The sequence below is a fragment of the Callorhinchus milii genome, unplaced genomic scaffold, assembly GCF_018977255.1.
Source record: "Callorhinchus milii isolate IMCB2004 unplaced genomic scaffold, IMCB_Cmil_1.0 Scaffold8, whole genome shotgun sequence".
NCBI lineage: Eukaryota > Metazoa > Chordata > Chondrichthyes > Chimaeriformes > Callorhinchidae > Callorhinchus > Callorhinchus milii.
In genome coordinates this window covers 17,592,961-17,618,948 of record NW_024704749.1, presented here as the reverse complement: position 1 = coordinate 17,618,948, position 25,988 = coordinate 17,592,961, and the positions used below count along the sequence as shown (strand labels likewise).

Here is a 25,988-nt window from a genome sequence, read left to right as displayed (position 1 = left end):
CGGGGAAAGCATTCCTTATCAGGAACAGGTCAAAGACCCATAGCATTGTGGCTAGTGTGCTCTCCTCACAAGCGAGTGGACCCGGGTTGGATTCTCGGACAGGGCGAAACCTTAGGTTGCCTTACTCCACACACGCGCTTCTGTTTACTAAGCAGTGAGTAGGAACACAGTTGTTAGTCGATTGGCAGATCGCTTTCCCGGGGTAAAAAGTAATTCATCCGAAAACAAATTAGGTCATTCAATCCACGACTGTTTGCGGGACACTGCTGTGCGCAATTGATTGCCGCGGGCTGTTCCGCCCCCAAAATACACGGATAATCCACTTTACAATATATTCTGTGAATATGTGAATATGCTGATCATGCGAGAGTGGAACTGAGAGACAAAGCCAGTTTGTGTTCATGGTGGTAAGCGGGAAGTACTGTACTAATTGGCGCAGTTCACCTAATAAAATCACCTTTGAGCGACGGGGGAATATCAATTGTTTTAACAATACACGAACGAATAACAGTCAGTGGTGCAGGGTGTATCTGTAGTGCTCATCTTTGTGAAACAAAGGCTTTTGATTTCAATGACTTTCAGTGGAGAAACTTAATTAAAGCCCTGAGCGCTGGCTTTGCGCCTTTTGTTATATTTCGCGTTGTGTCCTAGATTGCTGAATAAATAGTGTCTTTTTTTTTGGTTTACTGGGCTTTTTTGATCTGCAGCCTACTCGAATCAGGCAACTGTAATATTAATGATGTTTGCGCCCCTATTTCCCTACCTCCTCTTCGCACAACCCCCTCCCCCCCACCACCCACCCCCTCTTTATCTGTCTTGAATACCCGCTGAAGATGTACCTCTTCGACCGCATCTATTATCACCTTTCCCTCCCCTTACTTAAGTGCTCCAAGACGCCATCCGGCATGAAGGGCGCTATATTAAATGCAAGTTGTCGCTATTATCAATTTAGAGATCATCCGTGCGCCTTGCTATTTAAGGCAGCTGGCAAATTTAATGGTGGGGGCTGTGGAAACATGTTATATTTCACACGGAAATTTGCCTGGAATGTTCATTTCACTAGATTTTTTTTTCTTTTTTTAAAAAAAACCCATGAAATTCAACAAGCGTTAAGTGAGTCAAGGTGCTGAGAGTTATTTGCGGTCTTACATTTAAGGATGAAAACGATAAACTTGTGCTATTTTTCCTCCTGACGCAGCATCGGAGAGCGAATGTAAGCCATCAAGGTTCCCAAATAGGAAGAGCTGTCATTCTCTGAGTCACCCGGTTAAAAGTTATTCAAATGCAATAACAGGCATTATTATTATAATATTAATTATTATAATACAATAATCCTTGCATACAGGACTCCTTGTGGAGTCCTGTAGCTCAGTGGTTAGAGCACTCGCTTTGCAAGTGAGAGACCTGAGTTCAATTCCAGACAGAGGGCAAAACCTCGGGCAAGTTTCCTTACTCCACACAGAGCCTAATAATAATCCCTTCATAAACCAAAAACAATAATTAATTGGTCATTTTCAATCTACGACTGTTTGTGGGACATTGCTGTGCGCAATTGGCTGCCGCGTTCGCCCACAAATATACAGTCAATTCACTTTGCAGTATGTTCTGTGAAGCGCTTTGGGACGTCCTCCCGACGTGAAAAGCACTATATCAAATGCAAGGATTATTATTATTATTATTATACATTTGGCACAGCCACCTTATCATGTCGTCGAGATGCCTCGAAACACCTTGGAGGAATTATTGTTCATCGTTAATGAAATCAAATGGCATCTGTAACATCGACAAAAATATCAATTTTTCAAAATAAAATTATTCGATTTTTGACTGGGAAATGGTAATTTGACGGCTAGATCGCTTTGTTTTGTCTCTCGCTGAGGCATTTTAGTCAGTTCGGTCCTGAATATATTGTCAGAATCGAACATTCTCAAGCCCGATCTTCTCACCCCCAGGAGTTAATTAAAGTTGCTTTCAATCTGACATAGGATAATGGTAATTCTGCCCTTAATTATGCCGTTGATGAAATCAGAAACACCGTTTTCTCCAGGCGCGAGACGTCATTAACCTAAATCTGTACAGTATTTTCTGCATACGATAAACATTGCGCACAGAAGACATTCCTCGGTTCAATAAATGTCAACCGAATGAGGTTAGTGAAGCAATAAACAATGTTTAAATAGCGCTCGGGGCAGATGATCCAGTCGCTCGTGTGACAGAGCCACTGCCTTGCAACCTGCAGGGTCCTGCACTTGATTGACACCCAAAGTCATTGGTCAACACTTGACAGTCCTTGGCTGAGCCACCTGGTCCTCGTAACCATCTTTGCTTCGAGCGGTGAAAACTTCTCAAACTTCTCATGAGGAATCGCGGCAGCCTTTTCGCACACGGTAATAACAAATCATCCTCGCGCGTGATACAGCGCCTTATCACCTCCTCGCGAAGTCTCAAAGCGCTTCGCAGGATATATTGGAAAGCGGTTCGACTGTGTATCTGTGGGCGAAACGCGGCAGCCAATTTGCGCCACAGCGGTGTCCCACGAACAGTCATGGATCGTGTGACCGCACGTTTTGGGGTTTAAGGTCCCACAAACGGCCATGTGAAGAACGGCCGTTTTAGCCGGGAGATTGTCGGTCGGAACACGGCTGCTTTTGAACTGTGTCACGGCATTGTTACCATTTACCCGGACGGGCAGGACTGGACCACGGTTTAACGGTCTTGTCCCTGGTGTGGCATCTCTGACGACATAATGCTCCTTCAGAAATACCAGCCTAGGATATGTGCTTCAAGTCCCAGTGCGTGGATGGAACCGATGGCTTTCTGATCGAGCGGTGAGCCCATCCCTCTCCTCCGCTCTGCTCCTACATCAGGAGCGTAGCAGACGCTCACGCCGCCTTGTCCTCCCAGCCACACAGCAATGCACGGAGGCAGGAGGCACCCGGGAGAGGCTCCACGCGCCACGAACAGTCTCCAAGCGAAACGAACGACAGACATTCAAGAGCCACGCTCCACGGTGGGTGAAAGGAGATAGAATTACTCCCAGCGGTTTGGTTAGAGGGAACACCGCAGCAGGCAATCGGCCCACTGAACAGCGCGTAAAAGCGGTTTGAGATTAAATCCGCGATTTTTTTTTCAAATCGGGAGCAGGGAACGCGATTGGATCGCTCTGATGACGTGACGTCTGATTCTTGCGGGAGGTGGACTGCGAGGCACTTGTGACACATCTCCAGCAGAGGGTGCTCGGTAATCCAGCTTTGTGGCCGGTCGTGTGTTCTTTTTTAACGATGACTGCACTTTCCGAGAAAGTCGGTCTCCCTTGTTCAGGTGGACGTTAAAGGTCCGATTGCGCTGTTCGAAAAGAGAAGGGAGTTTCTCTCTCTCTCTCTCTCTCTCTCTCTCTCTCTCTCTCTCTCTCTCCCGGTGTCCTGGCCAACAAATCCCACCAACCGGTTGCTCGCTTCATGACTGTTTTGTGGGGCGCCGCTGTGCGTAAAGACACAAGGACTTTTTGGGTTTGATTTTCGCTTGAATCGTAACCAGACTGAGGGAAGGGATGAGCGAGAGCTTAATTCCCGCTGAACCGCTTTTCATTAAATCTGTTTGGTAAATGCAGCCTATTATTGCACGCTAATCCCTGATCTCTAACATAACCACTAGCAGGATTGGGAGTCTTAACCAACGGATCTGCCAATACAATAAGATAGGGCACTGATTCTCGGAACTGGGTAACAATCCCTGCAAACAAAATAAAAATAATGATGCGGTCACTTCAATCCACGGCTGTTTGTGGGGGACGTTGCTGTGTGCAATTGGCTGCCACGTTTCACCTGCAAAATTGACAGCCGATTCACTTTACAGTATGTTCTGTGAAGCGCTTTGAGATGCCTCAACGGCGTGATAAGGTGCTGTATCAAATGCAAGGATTATCATTATTATTATGTTAATGACTCCACTATGTTGATCTATGTTACGTATACAACAACAACGATAACTAATACAGCACTCCCGCAGGCAGGGTCGCGTCTCAGAGAGCTTTGTATACTTTGTCTCCTCGCTATGTCCCCTCAGACAGAACCATTTCGATGTAAACTGAGATATCCTGTGTGAATGCATCTGACAGACGAATAAATAAACTTCCAAAGAATAGTTCTTCCTTATTTTGCATTGTGCAAAGGAAGCTGAGCTCTCCGAGGATTTAAAATATTTGGAGAAGATAAAACATCCATCTGGTTTCAGCGGAAAAAGACGAAAAAACTGGTCCTAATATTATTTGATTTAATTGTTCCCGTCACAAACAGTCAGTTGCCTGTCTGGAACAACCTCTCTATACTTAGACTCTGTCAGCAATGAGATTGTCAGCAAACAGATGACTCCAATTAATCTCATTAGATTGCTGTGTAAAGCAGCCTTGTTTACTGTATAACAAGCTCGACAATGAAAGATGATTAAATAACCATTTACCTTTTCTCTTGCTGTGGCTGACCCTTGGGAAATTCTATTCCGTGGGTTCCATGTTAACAGGCAATAGGAACTTGACACCGAGTTGTGCCACCGGTAATTCCAACGACCGCTCTAGAATTGGGCGCAAAAAATTGAGAATGGTATAAGGATCCATGCATTTGTTTTAGCCCCTTTCACATCGGATATTTCAAAGCGCTTCGCAGGATACACTGTAAGGTGTAGTGATTGTGTATGTTGTGGGAGAGGCTACTGTGCGCAATTGGCTGCCGAGTTTCACCCACAAATAAACAGTCCATTCACTTTACAGTATATTCTGTGAAACGCTTTGAGACGTCTAGAAGACGTGATAAGGTGCTATATCAAAGGCAAGGATTATCATTATTATTATCATTATTATTATTATTATTATTATTACATTCAAAATACATTTGATTAGGATAAACACACACAGCTAAACATTAATTTATTTACGGGATATCCAGACATAATTGTTTAGTCAATACTGAATGAGAGGCTGTTTGTGTTTACTGTTGCTTTGGAAATCGAATGCCAGAGGCCAGAACTGTTTTTTTATCCAAGATTCTTTTGAACTATTTTGGGTTGTGAGCAAAAGTGTATGAGGTGACTGAGAGCGAGAGAGAGAGAGACAGAGAGAGAGAGAGAATATAGTGAAACGTAGATTGACTTTAAAATATGAAATATTAATATTAAACATCTTAAAAATATTAAAACAAAGGGAGCAATTGGCTGCCGCTTTCCTCCCACAAAATATAAAGTCGATTCACTTTACAGTATGTTCCGTGAAGCGCTTTGAGACGTCTCGAAGACGCGATAAGGTGCGTTCTCAAAATGCAAGGATTATTGTTATTATTACATCATGAGACGGACAAGAAAAACATAGACAGGAGAGAATGAATGGGGGCAGAGAGAAAGAGAATACTTGTAGAGATTCTCTTCAACACCAGGGGGCAGGTAAGAAGTATAAATTTCTCAAGTATAAATAACGTTTTCTGTGGTCGGGGGAGTGACTTTTCAAGGAAAAACTCCAAAGATAGATCTCATTTGGAGAGGGAGGTTATACAGCTGTTGGGAAGAGACAAGGGAAGAGGTTGGAAAGAGAGCTCACCTCTCTCTCTCTCTCTCTCTGGAGTTGGGTAGCCATGGCTTGGGCATTGAGCGTTCTTCTCACTATGATGTGTGGCCAATTCTGGGAGGCAATGGCCGGGATGGACTCGTGTTATGACGATTCCGGCCAGGCAAAGAGGTGTTTACCCGAGTTCTGTAACGCAGCCTTCAACAAGACCATCCACGCCACCAACACTTGCGGGTCTGCCCCCGAGCAGTACTGCCTACAGACCGGGGTGACGGGGGTCACCGAGTCCTGCCACACGTGCGATGATCGGAACCCCGCGCTGAGCCACAACACCGGCTCCCTGACCGACTTCCACAGCGAGCAGGAGCCCACCTGGTGGCAGAGCCAGTCTATGGTGTTTCCCGTCCAGTATCCCAACTCCGTCAACCTGACCTTCCACCTGGGTAAGTGATTGCACAACGTCACTAGGGCTCACACCCAGCTCCAGCTCTTATTCCTTCCCACGTGTTCTCAGCTCGTTATCATATATATGATATATGTATATAATATGGAATAGGTTACAGACTTATATATATAGATAATACTTATATTCTACAGTATATGTTATATATATATTATATATTATTATAATATGTGTTACTTTTATTTACCTTTATTATATATGCACGGTGAAATAAAAGTCTTATTTCTCGGCTACCCTATTATCTAAAAAAAAGCATCATTATTATCAAAATAAGAGGATTCCTATTATTTGTTATTAATTGTCTGTAATGGCTTCAAGAGGAGTCGTAATAGGACAACAGCTGATCAATAAGTCAATCATAAGTCAATAGCTGATCAAACCGAGGGATTCGATTGTGAAACAAGCAACTGTGAGAGTGTCGTTTTTACTCAAACCCTTTTGAAATTCATAGAAACAGGAATAGGCCATTCAGCCCCTCCAGCCTGTTCCGCCATGCTATAAGATCATGGCCGATCTGTACCTCAAGTCCAATTCTGCAGAGTATGAAGTGTGGAGCTGGACACATCTCAGCCGGAAACTTTCAATGAATAGTTTTGTTTTGAGCGCTCAACCCACACCGCTGACCGTCAGATTGTCTTCAATTAAGAGTTGATGTCCGGACAGCCGTCGGGCACTGTAGTTAGTGGGTGTATGTTGTAGACAGGACTGGAGGTTCTCGACCAAATTAAGAGCCTTTTTAAAGCCCCTTTGGATGATGATATCCGCCACAAGGAAACATTCGGTTTTTAAACCAACACAGGGGACTTTTTATTGTTGTCTTCTTGTGAAAGAGACGCAGTTTTTTTGTTGTTTAAAAGAATGAAACGGCCCCTTTAAGGGAGTCGAATGCTAGAGTCAACCAGGCTCTTCAACCAAATGCAACCCACGTCTCCCACCAAACCCACTGACTACGCGTTGACCGGTTGAGGTAAGGAATCCCCCACCACCAGCCCCAATCCAGTTTGCAGGCACCTCGGTCAAATAAAGCTCCTTATACTCTGTGCAAAACTGATGGCAGGCACGTTGCCAATGTCTGATAACCCACGATGTAATGTGGAGAGAACAGGAAAGGAACCAGACAGAGTCACAGCTTAGCTGGTGGTGGGACGTGAGGAAGTAATTTGGCGTGGCAATGAGCAGTTAGGTAATGGATTTACTGGGAACAAGTTCCCTTTTGTCTCCCTTTTGCTCTAGATTCTGAGCGCAAAGATTGAGGCTTGGGACAAGGGTACAATATTCTGACCTTCCTCTTCGACCGAGGCCTGTGGTCAACGCCTCCTCTCTCCCTGGGTCTGCGTCAAGCTCCTGCACTGTTCAGCGCTCTGAGCTGCTGCCAGGCGTGAAGGGCTCTATATAAATACAAGCCGTTGTTGACGACTGACCTGAGAAAAACTGTGGAAATCGGCATCTAAGAGGGAGGTTCATCATTGCACCTCATTCAACCTATGCCCTGAAACTCTGGCACACACCCTCTATCCCTCCCGCCTTGCCCCCTCCTTCCCCATCTTCAGGGTACGCTTAAAAGCCTTACTCTTCGGCTGTGCCTATGGCTGCCAGCCCCCTTGGCTCGTCGCTGTGCTTCGCCACTGGGACGCTACACTGCTTGAGGGCAGGGGGGGTAGTGGTGGGGGTGGGGGCTATATAAGTGCAAGTTGTTGCTGGTGTTGTATACATAAGGGTTTGGTTTGGGTTTGAAGCCAAAATCTAAAGGAAGACTATAGTGGTAAAGAGTTGTTTAGTCTTACAGAGCGGGCTGTGCAGGACATAGGAGGTGCTCAGTAACTGACTAATGTTTATTTCAGCGGTCTGGAAATTAGCGAGGATTCCAACCCATACTGGACTGACGTTCATTGCAAAAAAAGAATAATCTTTTTGTATCAGTGTGAAGAAATAACACCCAGTGCACCTCTGCACCGTTTTAAGGTTTCATTTGTCATTTAATTCCACTTTGCCCCAACAAATCCCATCACTTCACAGGGAGATTGCACTTTCACTGGAGCTACTTACAATAATTTTTATAGCATTTATATAACGCCCTTCACGTGGGATAGCGTCCTGGAGTGGCGGAGTCTGACAACGAGCCAGGGGGAGAGGGAGAGGGGAGCCAATTCGCTTCACTTCCCCCACATCCTTTCATATTGTTCCTCATCAAATGCGTATCCAATTCCAATGTAAATGTTGTGATGGCCTTGAGCGTCACAGGCAGTTAAAATTCTAAGTGATGCCAAGCTGAGAGCGAGACAATATTTTTAAGACTATCTCAAGACGAGGCGCTGGTTCCTTGTGGATGATTGATCACACTGTTCCTTTACTGTCCCAAAACATCCTTAATGCAAAACCAATTGGCTTGCACCTACCCTCATTTCCAATATAATATAAAAATAGCCCTTGCACTTGATACACCGCCTTGTCACGTCGTTGTGACGTCTCAAACCCTTCACAGAATACATTGTAAAGTGGATTGACTGTGTATTTTGTGGGCGAAAACGGACAACGAACAGACTCGTCTTAATCACGTCCTGCACGTAAAGTTTTAAAGTAAGGTTGCGGTATTTTTAGGAAGTCATGGGTGCTGCAGCCATAGTGGGCATCAATGTCGCTGAGAGGAGAAGCAGCTGCAATAACCATAATTCAAGGCTGCACAGAGGGATATATTAAGTTGAGGGAGATATCCCAAGAGATGCCTGTTCCATTCATAATAACCTTCAAGCAGTTGGAGGCTGCCAAGGGAAACCATTACTGAACTTTGCGACCTTGTCTGTCATGAACTTGAATCGCAAAGTACAATAAACACAGCTTTGCTTGTTGAGATGAAGCTCACCGTGGCACTGAACTTTTATGCGTCCGGTTCACTTGCAAGTCACAGTGGGTGGGATAGAGCAGTTAGGCAATTCACCATGCAAATGGCAATTCCTCATGTCCCCATCGCTTTATAAGAAGAAGAAAAAGAAAACATGTATATTTTCCTTGCATGTCTGTTTGTCTGTCTGTTGCATTGAAATGTCATAGAGTGCTGCACAGTAATTACAGCAACAACATCAATAAATTACATTTGCGTCACGCCTTTCATGAAATTGATTCGTTCAGTGATAAAGAACCAGTGGAGCCTGTCTAGAACTGGTTTGATGGGGGTTACGGAGTTTAGGACGGGCGAGTATGTGGGTGGCGGAGTTTGGGATCAGCTGGATTTTAGGGATAGTGGGACCGGGGAGGAGGGCATTCAAAAAAAACATTTAGTCCCCTCCTCCGGCTGTTGGTTGACTCAACTTTTTACTGTTTGTGATGTTTTGTTCATTAAATATCATATGCAACCAATTCAGGCGTTTCCTGTTTTATGAGGCAATCTCAAATGGACGGGAATTAGACTTACATCTGGCTGGTTTAGAACTAGCACAAATGTTTAGTTCTAAAGCTGGATAGGCTCCAGCAGGACTCCAGCACACCCTCCTGGATCCCCAAGCCTTGGCTCTTGCCAACAAGCACCTCATAATCTCGGGAATAAGATAAGAAGGATACGTCCTTCCAGGGAAGAGAGTGCGTATTGCATTCTAAAACACGGAGTTTCCATGTGTCGCTGGGAACGCTTGGAAGTCTCATCTTGGTTTGGATACTCTTGAACACGGCAATGGGTTTCTGCACGTATCAGACACTCGGCTGACCGAACAAAAAACGCTCCCAGCGTCCCGGCAAACTATCCCCAAGATGAATTGGTTACTCGTTTCATGGCGGTTTGTGGGGCTTTGCTGAGCTTAAAATTAGCAATGGGGGCGAGTGGGGGTGGGGGGTGGTGTGGGGCAGAGAAAGAGATGGTGAGAGAAAGAGTAACTGGGGTGCAATAATAGTGGAATACGGAGGCTGGAGTGGGTACAAGGCAGAAGGTAATGGGGATTGTGTGTAACAGCTGGCCAACAAGTGAAGGGTGAGTGAAACGGGGAAAAAATGTAGGGCAAGGAAGAGGGGCTCAGTGAGGATGACTGGGGTCATTAATAATAATAATAATCATTGCATTTGATGTAGCGTTTTATCACGTCTTCGAAATGTTTCAAAGCGCTTCACAGAATATACTGTAAAATGCAGTGACTGTCTATTTTGTGGCCGAGGCATGGCAGCCAATTGCACTAAGAGGCGTCCCACAAACAGTTGTAAAACAATATTTACAACGCCTTTCACATTGGGAGGATGTGTCAAAGTGATCCACGGTATATCCGGACTTAAAAGGGCAACAACGCACATTAAGAGCAGACAGTTTATGAGATAATCCTGAACCTCCTTTAGGGATGGTCTTTCTTTATTGCCGAAGGCAGCACAAACAGCAATGTTTTATAGGAGACAGGGGCCTTTGTTGCTTTAGGCTAAACTAGTAAATCTGCTCGGATCCCAGTAAAATCTGATGCATGTTAATGCGTTTTGCCCACAAACACTCGGTCAATTCACTTCACAGTATATCCTGTGAAGCGCTTTGAGACATCTCAACTACTTGATAAGCTGCTATATCAAATGCGAGGATGATTATTATTATTATCATGTGATTTCTACTTGAAGAATAAGTGCACACAAGCGAAAACATGTTGTTGGGCGTAGGAGAGATGGATATCCACATGGTCTAGTTTCGGGTCTCATTGAGGGTTAAGCCTAATTAAAAAGCCTCCTTGTTCCATGTAGTTGTTAGTGTGTGGAATATCCTGCATCTGAGAGAGCTGGCAGTAAGTTGCCTTTCATCTTCCTGCAGGAAATCTATTCTAAACTTCCTTCAGATTAGAAACATCTGTGGATGCATCCGTGTGCGCCTTGTCTGGGAATGGTCTGACATGAATCCTCTTCCTTGGCACAGACTAGCCGTCCCATCACCCTTATCTGTCTGCACATCAGTTCCGAGCAGCTTTGACAAGTTCCATCCTTCCTAAAAGATGGTCCAGTTAAATCAATGACTTGCTCCCACATGCAATTGTCTGCCTAAAATGTTCCTAACTACAAGTAGCTGTAATTTGAGACACCTACTTTGTAAGATTGCAGCTCCCGGCAGCTGCGCAACATCACATCGAAGTTTGGTTCGTAAAAAAAATCTCTTTGAAAAATCATTTTCTTCTCTTCCCGAGTCTGTGCATCACATACACCGTTCAGGGCTCTGTAACCAGTAGCTGATGTACAAAATGACCCCATTATCCCAAGCTCTGGTTTAATAATAATAATAATCATAATAATCCTTGCATTTGATACAGCGCCTTATCACATCGTTCAAACATCTCAAAGCGCTTCACAGGATAGATTGTAAAGTGAATTGACTGTGTATTTTATGGTCCAAATGCGGTTGCCAATTGAGCATTGAGCACAGCAGTGTCCCACAAAAGAGTTTTCTGCATTGCACTGACCAACAACTGAAGCTTGTGAAAGAATGATGATCATTGTATTTAGAAGTTACTTAATTGTGTTCAGTACAAATGTTTCACTGTACTTAGTCGTTCAGAGGATCGGTGTGTGTATGAGCGCTATCATTTTCATGGCAGATAATGATCTGTCATCATGTTTTGTGTGACATCTTCCGTAACATGGATGGAGTGACGAGGTGAAATATATCTCTGACAGCTTTATTTCAGCTCCTTCGTAGTCTCTGAAAATAAAAATGCATTATAAGAAGGAAAATGGGTGTAACAGGACTTTGCAAAGATTTGGTAGAAGGAGGTTATACATTCCCCAGGGCTGGGTCAGGCTGGCTGACCTCAGTCGTGCTACAGTTGGACTCAGTAACCTGTGACACATTGCAAAACTGAAGTAAACTACTCTAAGAGCATGACTCTGAGGATGTAAACCCATGTGGATTAGTTTTTGCCATTGCGAGTCCAGAGACACCAAGCCCAATTGTGGCGTCCTCAATCACTGAGATTGGCTCACGTTGCACAAACCAGGGGTCGAAGCTAGAGTTTTGTGGGTCTGAATGTTGCAGTACCACAGTGGGCAGGCAGTGTGTTAAACTATCCAGACTATTGTTTTGATCGTGTTTCGCATGTTATTGAAGCTGAGAATGCAGTACCTTTTAAAAGGAAATTATTTAAGTGTTTGAAAAGAAACAAAATAAAGGATACAGGGAAAGAGGAAATTGGGATTTGATGTACAACTCCAGTGGGAGAGCGAGTACGAGCATCGAGCTTGATAGACTCACTGTTAGGACTTGCAAGGGAATGAATAATGGTCATTTGGGTGAAAAACAATACTTTAGGATGGACCAAGAGAGTAGAACAGGGCGACTTGGGTTTAGAGTTGCAAATTCAGGATACCAGGAAGTTTTCCTTTAATCAGAGGGTAATTAATGACTGGAATAGCTTACCGGGAAGGTTGGTTGAGGCCAGGGCACTGGACTCATTTAAGTAACAGCTTGTTGCTGTGATGGGAAGACAATAGGGTTAAGTATTCTGGAAGGATGAGATCAAATGGGCTGATGGGCCTCCTTCATCCAAACCAATCAATGGATGCCTCCTGCCTTTGCACACTCAGAAGAAATGGAAAAAAGTCAAACACCCTCAGGGCAAGGAGGAAGGTGAGGAGCAGGTCGGAGGAATAAATTATCAACAAAATAACCTCAAATAAAAACAGAATACAAGGTCATTCGGGCAGGAGATGTTCACGTGGAAGATACAAAAATCCTTTAATCAGGCTTAAAAATGAGAAACGCCATTTTGGGATGGATTTGTTTAAGCTCTTTTAAATGATGTCTCCAAAATCGAAGCAGGGAATGAAATTCCTGGTAGGAAAGCGTATTTACTTTGCCCCCCTAACCTCCACCTCCCTGCACTTCATGGAGGTAAGCGAGAGATTTAACGGCCTCATTAAAAACGTCCAAGGACACAAGCTTATGTGATCATATTCTTGGTTGTCGATGGGGGAGCGAGGCATTAACTTATTTTATCAAAACAACACAAATCAATTTCAGATGGCCATTCAGGACAGTCTGTATCCATTCTGCTTCACCCCGGGCTCTGTTTTTGAAATAATACATTTCTGCGGATTAATAAAAATCCAATTATTTTCTCCTGGATTTTCCCATTCCCCGCGAGGGGTGCATAACATTGAGTTCCTCAATAATATATTCCATGTAGGGCAAATGGTGTCTCTTTCGAACCGCCACTGATTTCGGAAATTCTGCTCCATTGCAGTCTACTTTCAGAGCCACAATCCCACGAGTCAACAATAATAATCAATAATAATAATAACAATAACAGATACATAGCAACAGAAGAAGGCCATGAGTCCATCAAGCCTTTTTTCAGGCAATCTATAAGATCATGGCTGATCTGTACCTTAAGTCCGATTACTCACCCTTGCCCTGTATCCCTTAAGACCCTGACCTAACAAATAATTCTTGCATTTGATATTTCAGCTCAGAAGGATGTCTCGCAGCGCTTCCCGGGATTTACTGTAAAGTGGGCCTGTATTTTGAGGTGCCGCAGCAGGATTATAATGGCATTCCTTGATTAAGGCAACAGAAGAGTTTTACATTTACAAATCAAAGGGTTTTTTTGGTCAGCAGACGCCTCACACATGTGGAAACCCACCACCACGTTTAAAGAGTATCGAAACCAAATTGAGAATTCTGTGTATACCACCAACACAAGCAGATTTCTATGTTTGCAATGGAATATCCCCCGGAGGATATTCTGCTTACTTAATTCCAGAGAGTATGAGGCACAGGTTGGGAAGAGCCAAGGCTAGGGAACAGCTTGCTTTTCAAAAGATAGCTTTTGCTTGCAAGGTTAACAGGAGCTGAGTGGAAAGAATCCTTCTCCTCCAAGTCCTACTTTTGCTCACAAATTGTACAGTCAATTCACTTTATAGTACAGTCCGTGAAGCGCTTTGAGATGTCTCGAAGACGTGATAAGGTGCTGTATCAAATGCAGGGATAATTATATTATATTACTTGGAGGATAAGGACAATAATGGAGGGCGTTAATAAATACAATAATAATAATAATAATAATCCCAATGTAGAGGCTGAAACCACAACCTGCTGACCCAGATGCGAAAGTCTGACCAAACCAACCAGCTGGACAGAGTTTGTCGGTCGATGCGCAGGATTCCTCCCTTGATTTAGCTTTAATTTAAAGGGTTAATTTCCCGACAAGGAGAGTTGAGATCCGGAGACAGAGCTGAAGCCTCATTTTGGGGTATGTTTTTCCTTTGCTTGACACAGTCACGGTCAGGAGAAGGTTACGACCCTTTCCGAGTCGAATCAGAAACAGATTTTTTGATGTATCTTCTTGCGGCTGTGCTCACAAGGACCTTCGGTGAAGTGAACACTAAATGGTATTATTTTACACAGCTTGTGGGGACGATGGAAACGCGCCAGGTTGCTCTTGAGTTTCATCTTCAAGAGCAATTATTTCGTCGGCCATGGGAAGGAAGACAGGATGAGGGTTTAGCCGGCAAACTGCAGCCGAATGCAGACTTGCCTGCATTGTGTCTGTTATCCCCCATTAACTGAAAAATAAACACTCAAATTATATTGCAGTGCAATCAGGAAGGTTGAAATCAACGGGGCTGAAGGGACCTTTTTTCATTCAAACCTAGTTCCTGACGTTAGCTGTAATCTAAAAACAACTTTGTGCCAGTTTCTAATAACTTGCATATATATTGGGGTCCTCGTGCAGGGTAGCGTCCTGGGGCGCTTGACGGAGGGAGGTGGGAGGTGACCGGAAGGAAGGTCCAAAAGGAAGGTCTTCAGGCCCGACCTGAAGATTATAATCAGCACTAATAATCGTGCAGCAGATTTGGAGAAGTACACGGAGCTGAGGATTTGTAAGTGAATCTTTTTTACTGTGTGGAAATTGGCCCCTTAACCTTGCTCCTTCTCTTCTTGGCTTTGAAACGTTGTGATTCTGCCTTTGGCCCAAATTATTCCCTCGCCACCGCCCCCGCCCCCACCCCCGCCCCCGTCCCTCAGCTCACCGGGCTCGGGCCAGCTGCGTGTCCCTTCAGCCTTTCTGCCCCCATCCTTTGGAACTCCATCTCGTAATCACTTCACTTTGCACACCCCCCACCTTGCAAGTGATTGTTATTAATGCAGTAATAATGAGTAGAAATCAAACGTACGGCTGGAACCAGCTGCTATGCGGAGGTGGCATTCGTGGATGGGTTAAGTTCGTGTTGCAGGGTGACACCAAGTCTACTGGGTTCCAGCGTGATGTCCTTTCAGGTTATGCTGCCGAGATCTGCTTTACATTGAGCTACTCGGGAGGCATCATCTTGCATAGCTGAGCGTAAATAGGGCATCAGTCCCCCTAATTTTTCATTGGCAAGGCATGTGAAATGTCAGGACGCCGTTCCACGCAAGCAAGGAAACATGACATGCCAGGGGACTGGTTCACTTAGAGTAAACCTCCTGCAGTGAACAGCTGTTTGGAAATTCTCTCCTGGGGTCTATCTTGAAAGCAAGTGACTGGAGTCTGGCATTAGCTGACATTTGCTAACAGTTTGCCTCCATTAAGACCATACGAGAGGTTGGGTTGAAGAAGCCACGTCAGTCCATTTGATCTCGTTCGTCCAGATCAACTGGAGTTTGGACGGCAACGTTTTGTAGAGAGGGGAGAGGATTAAGAGATTATGATACGTTATTAATAATAATGTCAGCCTAGAACACGAGCTCGGTGTCCCAACATTACAGTCATTGGATGATCTTGAGACAACGAGGGTTTCTGGTTCAAGTGATATCAAGATTGCTCAGAGTAAAAATAGAGTCTGAAATGCGCGTCGAGCTAATAATATTCTGTGTTCTGGGATCTGAAACCAAAACAGGTAAAAGGGAGAATTTTTGACCGACATTTATTTGCATTTGGATTTGCAAACCCTACCGCCTTTGCTCCGGTTTACCCCAGGAAAATCATTCGAGATCACCTACATCAGACTGAAGTTTCGCACCAGCCGGCCGGAAAGCTTCTCCATTTACAAGAAGACCCGGGAGGACGGCCCCTGGATCGCTTATCAGTATTACAGCGCCTCGTGCAGCCGGACGCACAGGACGCTCACTTCCAGCTACATCAGGCCCGGAGAGGACGAACAGGTGGCATTCTGCACAGACGAGTTCAGCGACATCTCCCCACTGACAGGTGGCAACGTTGCCTTCTCTACCTTGGAAGGGAGACCCAGTGCCTACAGCTTCGACAGCAGCCCTGTGCTACAGGTAACCCCAGGCCCGAGACACAGCAATACGTCTGCTCCGAACCAGGAGAGTAATAATGATAATAATAATGATAATAATAATGATAATAACCCTTGCATTTGATGTAGCGCCTTGATCTCATTCAGGTTTTGAATGAGATCAAGGGCTCCCTGTTAAGCTGTCAAGCGCTCCGAAATGCCGTCCGGCACGAAAGGGCGCTGTATAAATGCAAGTTGTTGTTGCTTTGCGGTGAGGAGAGACGATTAAGACCTTCAGCTAAGTTTTTTTTTACATAACTGCAATCGCGTCGTTGAGACGTCTCAAAGCCCTGCACAGAAATATACTATCAAGTGAATCGATCGCATATTATGTGGGCGAAACATGGCAGCCAATTGGGGAGGGGTGGGTTGGGGAGGGTGGAGTGGAGAAGGAGGAAAATCTCCTGACATTTACTAATAACAAAACCAGTACCTTGTCTCGAGAAAAGAGCTGCCTCCATTTTTCCAGCACGATGTGTCTGTTTCCTACAATGCCTCCGCAGTTGCCTTTCCGACTGGAATTGCCCAGTTAGCAATAGCGCAGTTCAGAACTCCTTAGGGAGGGACGTCTGGAGAGAAATGAGTCGCGACTGGCTTAGCTAAAATGCACGCAGCTTAAAGCCCTTGATTTTGAGCAAGAGAGATGATGATCATCACCATATTTCTTTTCAAGGACGGGTTGAAACTCTGGATCCCACTTGTCAAAGTAATTTATGCGTCATGGCCCGATGATCTCTTTAAAGCTCACGGGGTTCACTGGACACCCACACATATCTTTGAGTCATAAACCGTACAGAAATTGTTCTCCGGAAGACTGGTGCCTGAGTTATTCAACGACAATCAGTGAGCTTGTTGGGCCAGAGCAAGCAGAACATCTCCAGATGTTTAGTTTCCTGCAGCGAAAGCCATGTTTGGTGGCTGAAAGCGTGGCCTCTGTTGGGGGTTAACTGAGCGGAGGTGACAGGTAGGGGGTTCGGGTGTAAGCAGTGTGCATAGACACACATACATACACACACACACACACACAGTCTGATTAATGACCACTCTATTACAGGAATGGGTGACAGCCACCGATTTGCTCATCTCCTTAAACCGACTGAACACTTTTGGAGACGACATCTTCCAGGATCCCAAAGTCCTCAAATCGTATTATTACGCCATCTCTGACTTCACCGTGGGAGGCAGGTAATAAGAACAGGATGTGCATTCACACGGAACATTTCACCAGGAGCAGTCTGTATCTTTTCAATCAGAACCCCCTGTTTTATTTGGTGACCTTGTTTGTTTCCGATTGAGGTGTGAAGGCGCCAGGAACGGAACACTGTACTTACAATGCAATGCAAAATTTCATTTCTAGAGCGCCTTTCAAGTTGGGAGGACGTCGCAAGGCGCTGGACAGTCAGGACTTTGAACCCGAGCTGGGGGCGGGGGTCGGGAGTTGGGATCAGGGAGGGTGGAGGGCAGGGGGTGGGGTAGGAGGATGGCTGAAGGCACGGTCGAAGTGGAGGGTCTTGAGATGTGCCTTGAATATTTCCGGTTGTGGGACCGATGGCAAAATGGGCTCATCTCAGAATCGGTTACTTTACGTCAAAGACCAGACTTGGCACAAAGCATCCTTTCCGCACTCAGTTTTAATCGGTTTCCTTCTTTAAAAAAAGAAACTGCAGGTTTCCAAATTAAGGCTGGATTTGAGACATTTTCACAGTTCTGCACAACAACAACTTGCACTTATATAGCGCCCTCCACACAGGGTAGCATCTCAGAGCGCTTAACAGTGGCGGAGGCTGACTGACTCCGAACCGTGGGGTGGTGGGGGTGGGTGGGGAAGGGAGATGTGTTGTCAGGAGTACGTCAAACCATAAGTAATTTATAGATACAGTAAATCTCACATACGTCGTATCAGTTGGGACCATACATTTAGTATACATTTTAATACATTCAAAACTCACTTTGCAGTATATCCTGTGAAGTGCTTTGAGACGTCTCGAAGACGTGATAAGGCTCTATATCAAATGCAAGAATTATTACTATTATTATTAATAAAGTATGAGTCATGTGAAACTTGCAGAAGTCGTATCAATATATGACTTGGGCAGAATTATGTCTAAGTCGCATTTGATATGACTGACACCTGACAAATGCCGTACAGCACCAGGAACTCAACCAAACCTGCTATGTAGTTTGCTGGTGGGGTAAAGGGAGGTGGGACGGGGGGTTGGGGGGGGAAAGCCGCTTAGAGCATGCTTGCTGATTTCTTCCTCCTCCCTCTGTTTGGTTCACTTCGTTTTCACTCAGCTCTTGACGTGAAGACACTGGGATGGATCATCAGGAAGCTGAGTGTGAACGCAGGGCGTGATTTGAACCAGTCTTCGGCTGAAGCTCTCTCAGCCAGACGCCTGGGTCGACCAGCGAGGAGGACACCAGGGAGGGGAAACGGTTAAACAGCAGTACTTTTCTGTGGTGTTTACCTCTGCTGTTATCCTCTTGTGTGATGAGAACTCTTTGCGGTTTGTGACTCAACAGCGTAAGGGCCCCGCTGTGAGCTGTCTGCTTTTGCAGGCATTCCTTTGTTAGCTCGTCAGGGAAAGGTCTTGCTTCGGACGGAGGCTGTTCAGCGGTGGTGAAGCTGGGGTGAACATGGTCAGCGTAAAACCAAAACTATTTGCAAAGCAGAACAGCCTAGGGAACAGCCTTATAATAATAATAATAATAATCCTCGCATTTGATATAGCGCTTTTCACATCTTCTCGACGTCCCAAAGCGCTTCACAGAACATACTGCAAAGTGAATTGACTGTATATTTGTGGGCGAACGCGGCAGCCAATGGCGCACAGCAGTGTCCCACAGACAGTCGTAGATTGAAAATGACCAATTTATTATTGTTTTTTGTTTTGGAGGGATTATTATAAGGTGTGTGGAGTAAGGAAACTTGCCCAAGGTTTCGCCCTCTGCCTGGAATTGAACTCAGGTCTCTCACTTGCAAAGCGAGTGCTCTAACCACTGAGCTACAGGACTCCACAACACTGAGCCTTGCAGCGCGTGGAAGTGGACAGTGTCTCTCATTCCACGTAGTGCTGTGTGTGAGTGAGTGAGTGATTGATTGATTGATTGATTGATTGAATGAGTGAGTGTGTGTCTTTCTCTCTCTAACACACACACACGGACAAAACTGATTCCAGACAGAACGCAGCACAATAAAACCCGCCGCCCTTCCAAAGACACCACCATAATAAATATTATCATTATTATAATGCCCGTGTGCTGCCAGCTTCCAACTCGCGTAGAGACAGGTCGCAGGGCTGGGCTGCCAAAGACTCTTTTTCTGTGCTGACGTTGCCCTGGCACCAGAGTGGGCTGTTTAATAATAATAATCCTTGCATTTGATATAGCGCTTTTCACGTCAGGAGGACGTCCCGAAGCGCTGTAAAGTGAATTGACTGTATATTTGTGGGCGAAACACGGCAGCCAATTGCGCACAGCAGCGTCCCACAAACAGTCATGGATTGAAATCACCAATTTATTATCATTTTTATTTTTCTTGAGGGATTATTATCAGGCGTGTGGAGTAAGGAAACTTGCCCAAGGGTTCACCCTGTCGGGAATCGAACCCAGTGCTCTAACCACTGCGCTACAGGCCTCCACACGTTACGGATTTATTATAGTTACGACCTTGCATTGTACTGTGCCCCCCACCCCCCACCCCCGTACCAGACTGCACTGCATTGCACTGGACTGTTCTGCGTTGTGTAACACTGGCCTGTACTCTTTCCATGTTCAAAGGCTGAGACCAATTGTCAGACAGCTGTTAAAAATCTGTTCCTTAGAAGAGAAGAGTCAGAATTATGGATCGAAATTATTTCTGTGAGCAGCAGCTGGAACCCATCTCTTCCCATTCACTCTCCTCTCCATGTGGCTCAGATCTTGTTGGAGAAGACCGAGCTCCTGACATTATCTGCTTCAATCCAGACGTTATCCTTTCTGTGAACTACACAGACATCAACTGGTGGGTGTAGAGTGGTGCTATAAAATCGACTCACGGAACTCGTACACTTTGGAGCACGATTGTGAGTTGCGTTTGCAGGGCCGGTTAGAGCAGTTTTATTAGTTGAGCGAGCAGAAGTTTAGATTGGCTGCCGCGTTTCTAACACAGTCAGAATTCACTTTAAAGTATATTATGTGAAGTGCTTTGAGACCTCTCAAAGACTTGATAAGTCGCTCTATCAAATGCAAAGCTTATTATTATTATTATTATTAGATGTTGACCTGCTCTGGATTCAAACCTAAGCTCAGTCTTCTCGTAATAAATCTTTGGGTTGCTATGGATGGAACTAACTTAGGGTCAGCCTATATTGCAGCAAACAGCGAGACCTACCGAGAAACCACAAGGATTGTAATCTTTAATTTTTCTTGCTGTGTCGGACGCACTTCAGCTACCACCTCGTCTAAATTGTTTCTCTGTTTCCTCTCTTTTCCTCTCTTTTTTTATCTCGCTCTTTCTCTTGTCTGCTCTTCCTTTTCCCTCTCACTTCCTCCCAACCCTCTCTTTCTCTCTCTCTCTCAACTCCTTCTCACTCTCTCCCTTGTTCCTCTCTATCTCTACCTTTTGCCGTGCGCAATTGGCTGCCGAGTTTCGCCCTATATCAAATGCAAGGATTTTTATTATCCTAATCTCTATAATTTGTCTCTCTCTTCTCTCTCTCTCTCTCTCTTTCTCTCTTTCTATATCTCTCTCTTTGTTCCCAAAACACGAAACTGGTTCTGTAAAGCACTCCAGGTCTTCAGCAAAGGCAAATTAGGATTATAACTCAATTAGAAATGAAGATAATATGAGTTTCCTTAAACGCTGCCTTGATCCTGTTAAAAGGTGCAAATGCAATGGCCATGCCAGCAAATGTGCAACCAACGACGTGGGAAGGCTGGTGTGCAATTGCCAGCACAACACAGCGGGCGTGGATTGTGAGAAGTGCCGGCCGTTTTTCCACGACCGACCCTGGGCAAGAGGGTCAGGTCAGAGCGGCAACGAATGTCTACGTAAGTGCGTCCGGTCACTGTCAGCCTCGTACATCAACCCGGCCTCGCGTCTTTGCCTCTATTCTGATTTCGCCCGCAGAATACGCCATCGAGTCACTTTACTGTGTATTCTGTGAAGCCCTTTGAGTGCGTCTCGAAGACATGATGAGGCGCTAGATTCAAATGCCAGGATTATTTTTATTATTATTATTGTTGCTGTTGCATATCCTAAAAGCGAGAAACCTCTAAATATCTATCCCTCAGCCTGCAACTGCAGTGGGAGATCAGAGGAATGTTCCTTTAACCGGGAACAATATCGCAGCACTGGGCACGGAGGGCAGTGTCTGAATTGCCGGGATAACACCACCGGGCCTCACTGCGAGACCTGCCAACGGCACTTTTACCGGAGTGAGCCGGTTGAGCCTTGTAAAGCCTGCAACTGCAACCTCGTGGGTGAGTGAACCGCATTTGTGCGAGCAAACGAGTGAGTACGTGTGTGAGGACACATTCATGTAGTACATTTCAAATTGATGTGCTCTCTTTCACGTCGGGAGTAACGTCTCAAAGCGCTGGGCTGGGTAAGGTTTGCACCCGAGCTGGGTGTAGGGGGTGGCTGCAGGGGTCCGAGAGCTTGTGGGGCGGCGGGGGTTGTGGGGCGGGGAGAATGGACGAAAGCACAGTCAAAGAGGAAGGTGTTGAGGTGGACCTTCCATGAGGTGAAGGAAAGGGAGAGCCAAAGGCACTTTGGGAAGGACTTCCAGAGAGTGGGGGCAGATACACTAAATGCCCGATGGCAATGGTGGGATTGTGGGGGGGTGGGGTGTTGGATGTGAAGCAGGCCATTGCCCACTGAGTGGAGGGAGCATCCGGGTTGGTAGGGTTTGAGCAAGTTGCAGAGGTTGGAATAGGGGTAAGACTATGAAGGGATTTAAAGGTTAAGGACGAGGATCTGGTGGGGGATGGAGAGCCAGTGGAACCGGGTTGACTATTCCCCCTCCACCTCACCGCCACCCCCGCCCCCACCCCCCCGCCCACCCCCGCAACACCCCAGCCCTCCACTCCCCCCATGTGGTTCAGATCTCTTCCCAAAGTATCCACTCTGCGCCCGGCTTCCCTGATCGGTTCCTTGTCACTGCAGGGTCACTGAGCTTGCAGTGCGATGCCAACGGCGACTGCATTTGCAAACCGAACGTCACCGGGAAGAAGTGCGACCGATGCCAACTGGGCTATCACTCGCTCAGCGAGGGAGGCTGCAGGTAACGGGAACAAATAACCATGTCACCTTTTGTGCAGATGTAAAGAGAGCAGTGTGTACCAACACGCAGAATCATTGAGTCTTATTATAATTATAATAATAATAATAATTATCCTTGCATTTGATATAGCACCTTATCACGTCTTCAAGACGTCTCAAAGCGCTTCGCAGAATATGCTGTGAAGTGTAATGACTGTGTGTTTAATGGGCGAAACGCGGCAGCCAATTGCGCACCGCGACTGTCCCAAACGCAAGGATTATTATCATTGTAAGGTGGCACGAGCAATGTATACGATACTCGTTAACGACGTACGTCTCTTTACAGAGCATGCGGTTGCCGGCCGGAAGGTAGTGTTGGACAATGTGACCCCAACACCGGGAGGTGTACCTGCAAGAAGAACGTGGAAGGGTTGCTGTGCCACAGGTGAGTGGCTTGGACGGACGCTAATCAGAAATCGTTGAAAGAATGTTCTGCAATCATCCTTGTAAACTGCCTGTTACGTCAAAACTGTGTCAAAGCACTCAACACAATTTTTTTTCCAGCAGTGTGTAGTGACTGTGTGTTTGCACACGCACAGCAGGGGTGGGCAATTATTTGGGCTGGCGAGTTTTGGTAAGCTTCACGGGCCACACGTTTAATATAGACGCAAACGCTTATTAATAGCTCAAAATCAAGTCTTACGCTTGTACATGCATAAAATAAAGTCCATATAACTGACATCCATTAAAATGAGGTTAAATAAAAACAACTCAATGAGCAGACATTTATTCGATGTTTATTCACTTATTGATGAGAACGTGAGAAGCTCACTCAGGCTCCACCTGAGCAGCCTTCACAGTGAGAGAGTACCCTGTATCACTGTACAAGGATTGTATTATATTATTATTATTATTAAAATCACCATCTTGCTTCCCCAGCTGCAAGTCGGGAACTTTCAATCTCCAACCTCACAACGTCCACGGCTGCATTGATTGTTTCTGCTACGGCCACTCAACTGCCTGCACCTCAGCCTCACAGTTTGCTGTGACCCAAGTAACCTCCACCTTCCAGCAAGGTAGGCTGTAGATTGTTAACAGAGTAAAACCACTCAACAAAGCCTACGTGGTACATTGGCCAGTAAAGTGTCTGACGCAGATGGAAACCCATCACTGTGCCTAAGCGTATTCACGGCAAACAACTGAGAGAGTTCCACGTCTGTTCATAGAAATTTCCCCGTGTCTGGAGTGGTATTTGCGCGCGGTCTCACCCCAGAGGAAACGCACAGTGCTCACCCGGAGAGTGTTGAGTGCTGGTTGGCAAAAGGCAAGGCTTTGGGACCAGAGACTGTGCATTGGGGGTTCCATCAGCTAAAACCACGTGGTTTGCCATGGCACAGCAACACCTCCCCGATGTTGGGGGTCACATTGACTGTCAAGCTTCCTGCTGAATGTTCAGCGAGGACCACCCGCTAGGGTTTTGGCTTGGAAGGGTTAACAGTGGCCAAGTGGGAAGAACCCCTGTGGCCAGAGACTCTGTCGCTTAACTGTTACTCTGCTGTGTCAATTAGAACATACAGTGCCCGCCAGATTTTACCGCCTGGTTGACCTTTGCCTGTAACTAAAAAGGAAAAAAACATACACGTTATATAACACCTCAGACGTTGAACATCTCAAAGTGATTCACAGTAATTATTGTCAAGGGCAATGCCTGTTGGCTGTAGCGTGTGACAAGGAGTCTTGTCTGTTTCTGTAGGAGATGATGACTGGCGAGGGCAGTACCTGGACGGAGGAGAATTGTCACTACACTGGCAGGAGGAGAGGATCAGTCTGCCCCCAGATAACGCTGACTGGGGATATTTCATCGCTCCGAGTAAGCACTGAATGAGACGCACAGACCTGAAGCCAATGAGGCAAACTTCACTGCGATATACGCTGTACCTCGTGTTTGCAGACAATTCACTTGACAGTATATTTCTGTGAAGCGCTTCGAGACGTCTCCTATGTCGCTCCTTTCACATAGGAAAACACGGGAAAACACGCGGTGGGTCTGTCGAATAAGGCATTAGCGCGAGGGTCCTGATGATGATTATTTGATGATGATGATGTTTGTGGTCTGATGATGATCATTGTAAATCTCTGATTTTTAGGCAAGTTTTTGGGAAACCAGCTCCTTAGCTACGGTCAGAACCTCTCGTTTGTTGCTGTCAATGTGGAAAGCAAGGCCTCACCATCCTTCAATCTGATTCTGGAAGGTTCCGGAATCCACATGTCCGCCTCAGTCTCTCCGCAGATCGCGAAGGACACCAACCCCACGGAGCTGGTCTTTGTCTTCAGGTGAGTCTCGGGGTGACAGCGTGAGGGTCTGAGGCTCACAGGAATCAATGGACAGGGAGCTTTCTTTAGCCAATTGGTTCGGTCGGTAGCACCCTCGATCTGGGTTAGATGGTTCTAGATTCAAGCTCCATGTTGGGACTTGAGCTTGTGGTGTGAGCTGACACCGCAGTGTCGTGCTGTGTTCAGACGATCTGTTAAAACCAGCGACCCATCTGCCCGTTCAGAGAGACGCTGAGGATTCCATAGCACAACTGTACAAGAGGATCGAGTGTAGCGGATTGAGCTGACCCTTTAGGTGTCAGCTTGGCTCACTTGGTAGCTCTCTCGCCTCTGAGTCAGAAGGTTGTGGCTTCAGGAGGCTAACGCTCCGTGCCATTGCTGAGGAAGCTCTGCGTTGTTGGAGGTGCCGTCACTTCGGATGAGACGTCAAACCGAGGACCCATCTGCCTGTTCAGGGTGGATGTTTAAGATCCCATGGCACCATTTGAAAAGAGAAGGGAGTTTCTCCCGGTGTCCTGGCCAACAATCCCTCAGATAAAAGTAATTCGCCCCAAGGATTATTATATATGTCATTGGGGTGGTCCTATGTATCTGGGTATTGATTGAGACTAGACAAGAAACCATCTTCTAGGTCAATGGCCAGCGATAATTTGGTCACTCAATCCACGACTGGGACGCTGCTGTGCGCAACTGGCTGCCGCGTGTCGCCCACAAAACATGCAGTCAATTCACTTTACAGTATATTCTGTGAAGCGTTTTGAGACGTCTCGAAGACGCTACATCAAATGCAAGGATTATTATTACTATGACTGTTAACCAAGGTTTCTGTGGGACTGAGGAATAAAGGGAAACACTGTTGAAGTAAGTGTGTGAATTCTTTCCTGTGACAGACTGAACGAAGCTGAGCAGGGGATACAGACGCCTGCACTGTCCAGCTTCCAGTTTCACCAGCTCCTCTCCAACCTGACGGCCATGAGGATAGGAGGGACTGGCAGTCCAGGCTGTAAGTGCGGAGGGAAAATCTGCCGCTTTACTTGGGATTGTACCGAGGAACGTGATTCACTCGAGGTGTTTAGACAGCTTGAGTCTCAAGTCGTGAAATATCAGACCCCTGAGATCGCTCACTCACTCTGATATCCGTTACGCAGCTCACACTGCGCTCTTACTCGTTG

At 45.9% G+C, this 25,988-nt stretch overlaps 1 protein-coding gene across 1 annotated transcript in view; it reads left to right on the top strand.

Moving 5' to 3' along the window:
- Positions 1-5,523: 5,523 nt before the first annotated feature.
- lamc3 (laminin, gamma 3) overlaps positions 5,524-25,988 on the top strand; it is a 33,587-nt gene continuing 13,122 nt past the window's right edge. The window contains exons 1-11 of the mRNA XM_042337400.1: positions 5,524-5,994; positions 15,917-16,221; positions 17,293-17,423; positions 21,103-21,269; positions 21,513-21,701; positions 22,387-22,504; positions 22,829-22,927; positions 23,422-23,558; positions 24,236-24,352; positions 24,630-24,816; positions 25,707-25,819. Coding sequence (XP_042193334.1) covers positions 5,619-5,994; positions 15,917-16,221; positions 17,293-17,423; positions 21,103-21,269; positions 21,513-21,701; positions 22,387-22,504; positions 22,829-22,927; positions 23,422-23,558; positions 24,236-24,352; positions 24,630-24,816; positions 25,707-25,819 — 1,939 coding nt within the window. The 5' untranslated portion in view covers positions 5,524-5,618. The remainder of the gene's footprint in view (positions 5,995-15,916; positions 16,222-17,292; positions 17,424-21,102; positions 21,270-21,512; positions 21,702-22,386; positions 22,505-22,828; positions 22,928-23,421; positions 23,559-24,235; positions 24,353-24,629; positions 24,817-25,706; positions 25,820-25,988) is intronic.